This window comes from Gekko japonicus, unplaced genomic scaffold, assembly GCF_001447785.1.
Source record: "Gekko japonicus isolate JY-2015 unplaced genomic scaffold, Gekko_japonicus_V1.1 scaffold4320, whole genome shotgun sequence".
NCBI lineage: Eukaryota > Metazoa > Chordata > Lepidosauria > Squamata > Gekkonidae > Gekko > Gekko japonicus.
The window spans coordinates 43,378-51,196 of record NW_015163739.1 but is presented as its reverse complement, the minus strand read 5'-3'; the positions used below and the strand labels follow the sequence as shown (position 1 = coordinate 51,196).

General features: G+C 50.2%; 1 protein-coding gene across 1 annotated transcript in view; it reads left to right on the top strand.

Moving 5' to 3' along the window:
• LOC107107576 (myosin-7-like) overlaps window positions 1–7,819 on the top strand; it is a 64,478-nt gene that overhangs the window by 34,122 nt on the left and 22,537 nt on the right. Inside the window, exons 21-29 of the mRNA XM_015407884.1 lie at window positions 778–1,033; window positions 1,231–1,473; window positions 2,690–2,866; window positions 2,985–3,130; window positions 3,251–3,341; window positions 4,511–4,900; window positions 5,380–5,506; window positions 6,782–6,900; window positions 7,026–7,222. Of these exons, the coding sequence (XP_015263370.1) occupies window positions 778–1,033; window positions 1,231–1,473; window positions 2,690–2,866; window positions 2,985–3,130; window positions 3,251–3,341; window positions 4,511–4,900; window positions 5,380–5,506; window positions 6,782–6,900; window positions 7,026–7,222 (1,746 nt within the window). The remainder of the gene's footprint in view (window positions 1–777; window positions 1,034–1,230; window positions 1,474–2,689; window positions 2,867–2,984; window positions 3,131–3,250; window positions 3,342–4,510; window positions 4,901–5,379; window positions 5,507–6,781; window positions 6,901–7,025; window positions 7,223–7,819) is intronic.

The following is a 7,819-nucleotide window of genomic DNA, read 5'->3' as shown; positions in this document are numbered from 1 at the left end:
GGAAAGAGGTACTTTTCTCCCTTTCTCACAATACAAGAACTCGTGGGCACTCCATGAAGTCGCTGAGCGGTCAGGTTAGAACGGATAAAAGGAAGTCCTTCTTCACCCAAAGAGTGATTAACACATGGAATTCACTGCCACAGGAGGTGGTGGCGGCTACAAGCATGGACGGCTTCAAGAGGGAATTAGATAAGCCTATGGAGCAGAGGTCCATCAGTGGCTATTAGCCACAAGGTATACATAGGGACTCTGGGGCAAGTGATGCTCTGTCTTCTTGGTGCTTGGGGGGGTCAACAGTGTGAGGAATTCTAGAGTCCTGGCCCCACTGGTGGACCTCCTGATGGCACCTGATATTTCTGGCCACTGTGTGACACAGAGTGTTGGACTGGATGGGCCTTTGGCCTGATCCCACATCGGCGTCTCTTATGTTCTTATGTTCTTAATGGCCTGATTCAATATAAAGCAGCTTCATAGAATCATAGAGTTGGAAGGGGCCCTACAGACCCTCTAGTCCAACCCCCAGCCCAATGCAAGACCAGCCTACAGCATCTCTGACAAATATTCGTCCAGCCTCTTCTTGAAAGCTGTCAGTGAAGGAGAGCTCACCACCTCTCTAGGCAGCTTCATATAGTCGTATGTTCTTGGCCCTGTTTCTACGCACTTCTATGGGTGAGCTACCTTCTTGCGGAATGCAACGTCATTATCTGGGTGGTATTTTGGAGTTCTTGCATGCTGACATTTGATTCCAAACTGCCTCCCTCCCTTCCCCACATCCAGGGAATCTCTGCTGGTGATCCAGTACAACATCCGAGCCTTCATGGTAGTGAAGAACTGGCCATGGATGAGGCTATTCTTCAAGATCAAGCCACTGCTGAAGAGTGCGGAGACGGAGAAGGAGTTGGCGGCCCTGAAGGAAGAGCTCGCGAGGCTGAAGGAAGCTCTGGAGAAGACAGAGGGTCGTCGCAAAGAGCTGGAGGAGAAGATGGTCTCCCTGCTGCAGGAGAAGAATGACCTACAGCTGCAAGTCCAGGCGGTGAGTTATGGAGCATTCTGAGAGCTCCGTGTATGTGAAGCATCAAGTTTGCTCACACGGAGCTTCCTTGGGGGCAAGAAGAATATTGTCTGCAACCCCCAAAGTGTGAGAGATAAGCAACCAAAAGCAAAATATTCTTGGTTGATAAGAGACTTTGGCACATGAACCTTTCTGCTCTCTTATTTCCTCGTTATCAGGAGCAAGACAATCTTGCAGATGCCGAAGAACGCTGCGACCAGCTGATCAAAAACAAGATCCAGTTGGAGGCCAAGGTGAAGGAACAGACCGAGCGTCTGGAGGACGAAGAGGAGATGAATGCTGAGCTGACAGCCAAGAAGCGGAAACTTGAAGATGAGTGCTCGGAGCTCAAGAAGGATATCGATGACTTGGAGTTGACTCTAGCCAAGGTGGAGAAAGAGAAGCACGCAACGGAGAACAAGGTGAAGATGGAGAAAGGAAGGGGCCATTATTTGAGTTGAGCCCAAAATTGTCTTCACTGTATCACCCAAGGAGCTTTGCTGGCATCAACTGGATTGTGTGGAGGGCTTGGCTGGTGGATTGTCCCTGGTGTTCCAGAAATGAATGTTTTTGGCAGAGTTGCCAGCTCTGGGTTGGAAACTACCTGGAGATTTGGGAGGTGGCGCGTGAGGAGGGCGGGGTTTGGGGAGGAGAGGGACTTCAATGGGGTACAATGCCATAGAGTCCACCTTCAAAGCAGCCATTTTCTCCAGGGGACTGATTTCTGTCCCCTGGAGATCAGCTGTAATAGCAGGAGATCTCCAGCCACTGCCTGGAAGTTGGCAACCCTAGCTTTTGGGAACCTCTGAGCGCCACCAGGTTTCTTTAACTGGTTTCGGTGCCAATTATGGTGCCAATTCTTGTGGTCTGAAACACAGCCTTTGAGTGCAGAGTCACCAGGTTTCGGTGCCAATTATGGTGCCAATTCCTGTGGTCTGAAACACAGCCTTTGAGTGCACCATCTTAGATCTATTGGCCTTTAGGGCCACCATCGTGTTGGGACAAATGTCCAAGGCTAGTAATGGGTGATCTTTAAAGTTAGTCTAGTTCGATTTCATAGAGTTGTTTATCTGAACTAGGCTGCGTGCCTGACATAGTGAAGCTGAATTTGAGGGCTTCACAGTTCTACGAAGCACTATTTGAAAGGCTTGCAAAACTGGAGGAAATGGCTTGGCTCATCCCCTTGGCTCACTGGGTCTGGCGGAAGCTCATTTTGAGGGATAACAGGAGCCCCTTCCCAGGGGGAAGGTCAGTTGGAAACAAGGTACATTGAATCCAACACCATACAGAAAATCATAAAGGTTTGCAAATATAATGCCATGTCAAGTTGGGGTCCGACTCAGTGCCTTCGGCTGAACACCAGCTTCCTACATCCAGGGTTGCCAGATCCAGGTTGGGAAACTCCAGGGGATTTGGAGGCGGTGCCTGGGGAGGACAGGGACCTCAGTGGTGTGCAGTGCCATCACGTCCCCCCTCCAAGCATCCATTTTCTCCATGGCAACTGATCTCTGTAGTCTGGGGACGAGCTGGAATGCTGGTGGATCCCCAGGTCCCACCTGGAGACTGGCCTTCCCGTGGCCCATCCTGAATTTTGCTTGCTTCAGCTAGCTAATACTGCAAACTCCAATATGGTCACAGGTTAAGAACCTCACAGAGGAAATGGCTGGCCTGGATGAGATCATCGTCAAGCTAACCAAGGAAAAGAAGGCCCTCCAGGAAGCCCACCAACAAGCCCTGGATGACCTACAGGCAGAAGAGGACAAGGTCAACGTCCTAACGAAAGCCAAGGCCAAGCTGGAGCAACAGGTCGACGATGTAAGTACCGCGATCGTAGCAATGGGACTGGAGGAGGAAGACTCTTGTCTCTGGTGTTGGACGAGTCCAGTCGCTCTTGGGAGGAGCCGTTTCTTGACCGCCGTTCTTTGCTCCTCAGCTGGAAGGCTCGCTGGAGCAGGAGAAGAAGATCCGGATGGACCTGGAACGGGCAAAGAGGAAGCTGGAAGGTGACTTGAAGCTGACGCAAGAGAGCATCATGGATTTAGAGAATGACAAACAGCAGCTGGACGAGAAGTTGAAAAAGTAAGGGGCCGGGTCTACTGTCCACTCCCCCTGCCAGGAACAGGGTACGAATGGTGCCACGTGTTTCTTTGGCTGCTGCAAAGCCTTGGTCCTTATCTTTGTTCTTATCCTTATTCCCAGGAAAGACTTTGAGCTCAATGCACTGAATGCAAGAATTGAAGACGAGCAGGCCTTGGGCATCCAGCTGCAGAAGAAGCTCAAAGAGCTGCAGGTAAAAGATGAGCAGTTGTCTGGGGGCTTTTAGGCCAACGTTAGTGTTTTCCTCTTTTAAACTCTGGAACAAAACTCTTTCAATGCCTTAAGGCTGGGGGTCCCCAACCTTTCTCAGCCTGCAAGCCACTTTGGAATTCTGACCCAAGGTGGTGGGCATGAGAACAAAATGGCTGCCGCAGGAGGTGGAGCCAACCACAAAATGGCTGCCGCAAGAGGCAGATTTGCTTATAACCCAGGGGTGGCCATACTGCAGCTCCGGAGCCACATGTGGCTCTTTCACACAATCTAATTTAATGTTAATAAAAAGCAAATCCGCATATTTTTATAAAAACGTGTGTGTAATATTTGTTCATGTCTTGCGGCTCTCAAACATCTGACGTTTACTCTATGTGGCTGTTACATTAAGTAAGTTTGGCCACCCTGTTATAAACTGTCAGGGAGCAAGGCCACACATAACTCTTCAACGTTTCAGGCAGAAGCGGGATGCCTTTTAAAAACGAGCATCACATTGTTTAGAAATCTTGTCTTGCATACACATTAGTGGGGTGAAGATCCTTGGGCTGTGGTGGCAGCTGCCGCCAAAGCAGCACTTCTTAAAAAAACGGCACCGCCAGTCAAATCCTCAGTGCCAATCAGAAGCCCTCCTGGGTAAAAGTGCTGCCTAACCCCGCCCACTTTCTAAAAACACTTGGCAGGTGCCAGGAAAGGTCTCAGCGGGGGCTAGGGTTGCCAAGTCCCTTTGTCATGCTAGCAGGGGGATTTGGGGGGTGTTCTGGGGGTGGGCAGGGACACCGCGTGATGTGCTGACATCACCCGGAAGTGACGTCGGGGGCGACGCTCTGCTTTTTGGGCAAAACTCTATGGTAAAAACAGCCTCAAACCATAGAGTTTTGTCCAAAAAGCAGAGCGTTGCATCCCCCCATGTTATCTGGAACCGGATAACCAGGAAGTGACATCAGCGCATCACGCACAGTGTCGGGGGTGGGGGGAATCTCCTCCCGCTGGCCAGCTGGCCAACGGCGGGCAGGAGCCCACGGAAGTGGGGATTCCCCTGCCCCCACCTGGGGAATGGTATCCCTAGCTGGAGCCAGGGTGCCCTTAGACACCACATTGGGGGTCCCTGATCTCAATCTCCCTAAAAGCATGGCTTCTTTCTCCCCGGTGCAGGCACGGATCGAGGAGCTGGAAGAAGAGCTGGAGGCCGAGCGCACGGCCCGGGCCAAGGTGGAGAAGCAGCGGTCCGACCTCTCCCGGGAGCTGGAGGAGATCAGCGAGCGGCTGGAGGAGGCGGGTGGCGCCACCTCGGTGCAGATTGAGATGAACAAGAAGCGAGAAGCCGAGTTCCAGAAGATGCGTCGCGACCTAGAAGAGGCCACGCTGCAGCACGAGGCCACGGCGGCGACCCTGCGCAAGAAGCACGCCGACTCGGTGGCAGAGCTGGGCGAGCAGATCGACAACCTGCAGCGGGTGAAGCAGAAGCTGGAGAAGGAGAAGAGCGAGTTCAAGCTGGAGCTGGACGACGTCACCTCCAACATGGAGCAACTCATGAAAGCCAAGGTTGGGACTAGAGGAGGGAGAGGTGGGGCCATTTGTGGGGCGGAGCAGGGGAAGATGGTGATGTCAAGATCTGAGGAGGAGGAGCTAGAATCAATGGAGGAGGGACTAGGAAACGTTTGGAGTCAATTTGGACGGATACAAGGTTGGGAAGGGGTAAATTTGGGAGCCAGCATACCTCCTTCCAAAATTAAAACATTTCTACATCTGACATCTCCCATTTGTTCAATTCTTGACTATCTCCTTTTTCTTGTCTTTCTTTGGTTGTCTTCTTACCTACTTTGTTTTCTTGCTCTTCTTCTCAGTCACCTTCTCTCTCCTTTTCTTCATGTAGTTTTTCTTTCTTTCTGTGTATCTCTAACCATCTGAATGCCTACCGACCTGTCCACGCATCCATCCTCCTTTCGCTTTTTTTCTTCTTTATCCTCTTCCTGCCCCTTTAATTTTTTTCTCACCAGCTCTTTCTCTTTGTTGGATTTCAGGCCAACCTGGAGAAGATGTGCCGCACGTTTGAAGACCAAATGAACGAACACCGGACCAAGTCTGAAGAGACTCAACGGATGGTTAATGACCTCACCACGCAGCGGGCCAAGCTACAGACAGAGAATGGTGAGTTCCAGAGAGACAGGCAGGGAAATGACACAGCTCTTCCTTATCACCTGTCCTTCTTTTATTCTTTGCATCTTCTAGCTTATCCATTTTTTCCAACTCGCAGTGACATTCATTCATCCACGTCTTCCTACTTTACTCCATCCTTCCTACTATACTCAGCTTTCTCTATCTGCCTCTCTTTTTTATCTTCCAAAATGATCAATTTCCGTTAGTTCAAAAGTGGAATGATTTATTATTTATTTATTAAATCTGATTTTTAGACCGTCGTACCCTGGAGGGACTGGGCTCAGGGCGGTGTACAACATGATAAATAATAATAATAATAATAATAATAGTAATAATAATAATAATAATAATAATAATAATAATATACTTTATTGTCATTGTACATAGTACAACGAAATTAAAGATGCAATCATTTCAGTGATCTATAACCATACTCATATACACTCACACAACCATTCACAGCCATTCCATAACTCCCTTAAGGTTCACATTGCAACTTAAACCACCAATGTCACCCAAATTCCAATTTCATACAGCATTTAAAGCAATAATAGCTCTCGAATAAAAACTATTTTTTAATCTGTTTGTCCTTGTTTTAATTGTCCTATATCTTCTACCCGAAGGCAGCAGTTCAAACAGGGAGTGTTCAGGGTGTGACAAATCCTGCAAAATGTTCTTTGCTTTTTTCAAACATCGAGAACTATACAATTCCTCCAGGAACGGGAGAGGGCAGCCAATAATCTTCTGGGCTGTGATGATAACTCTCTGGAGTGCTTTCCTATCCACAGCCGTACAACTGGCAAACCAGGCACAGACGCATAAACATTATTAAAAGCAAATTAAGACTAATAAAACACAGCAGTGACCAAAGGTGGTGTTAAAATTTTCCTAAAATTTCCTAATGTTTTTCGGCAGAGAGCCCACCACTGTGGATGTCCACTGTGATATTTTCCAAAAACTGGATACATGCGTGGCCTGAGCCTTTTGTCTTGACTCAAGATGAACAAAGAATAAAATCTGTTAACCACTACTTTGCAATCCGGTCTGGAGAACCTTGCGTTGGCCTTTGGTGGTGCCATCTTGGAATGTAAACTGATAGATCAGACAGGTTGCAAGTTGAATCCTTTCAGGGCCTCTCCCAGATGGTGGCCCACGCGGATGAACTCCATTGACAACTCTGTCTCAGAAGGAAGGGGATCTGCCTTGAGAAAGTGAATCCCTCCGCTTCAAAGCAAAGAAAATGACTGTTCTTCTTCTTCTTCTTAGGGGAACTGTCCCGCCAGCTGGATGAAAAGGACGCTTTGATAAACCAGCTCACACGAGGGAAGCTGACCTATACCCAACAACTGGAAGATCTAAAGAGGCAACTGGAGGAAGAGGCGAAGGCAAGGAACACATGGAGGTCGTAGGTCGGGATGGGTGAACCGAGCTCAGAGAAGAGGACGAAACGAGCCAGGTAGGGACTGAAGGCCACCGAGAGATGACGCTTCCCTCCCCCCCCCACCCCCAGGCCAAGAATGCTCTGGCGCACGCTCTCCAGTCGGCCCGCCACGACTGCGACCTGTTGCGGGAGCAGTACGAGGAGGAGATGGAGGCCAAGGCAGAGCTTCAACGATCGCTCTCCAAGGCCAACTCCGAGGTGGCTCAGTGGAGGACCAAGTACGAGACGGACGCCATCCAGAGGACGGAGGAACTGGAGGAGGCCAAGTAAGTGAGGGGGCTCGAGCCCTCCCCTGTCCCTCATCCCATCTACATTCAGCCACTTACCTATTGCTCCCCAAACTTCTCTGTTCACGAGGGTTGCCAGCCTCCCGGTGGGGCTTGGTGATCTCCATCTGACAGAGATCAGCTTCCCTGGAGGAAATGGCTGCTTTGAAGGGTGGACTCTGTGGCAATGGACCATGCCGAGGCCCCTCCCCTCCCCAAGCCCCGCCCTCGCCCGGATCCACCCCCAAAGTCTCCAGGTATTTTCCAGCTCAGATCTGGCGACCCTACTGTTCACATACCCGGTTTCCTCCTCACTTTTTCACTCCCCCCCTTTTGTAGCTTCCTCCACTTCCTCTCCTCGCCTGGCCTGTCTATCCATTGTTTTACCTCTCTTCTCTTTTTTACTTCTTTCACCCATCGGCCACATGATCCATTCTTATTTCTCCAACCACTCTCCCATTTAGGGTTGCCAAACCCCCCCGGTTTGCCAGGGGTCCCCCGTTTTTTTGGGGGTTCTACCCGCCCCCGGCCTAGCCGGCGGGGGAAGCCCCACCCCCAACACCCACAGCCACCCATCTCTCTCCCTTTAAGTGTGTG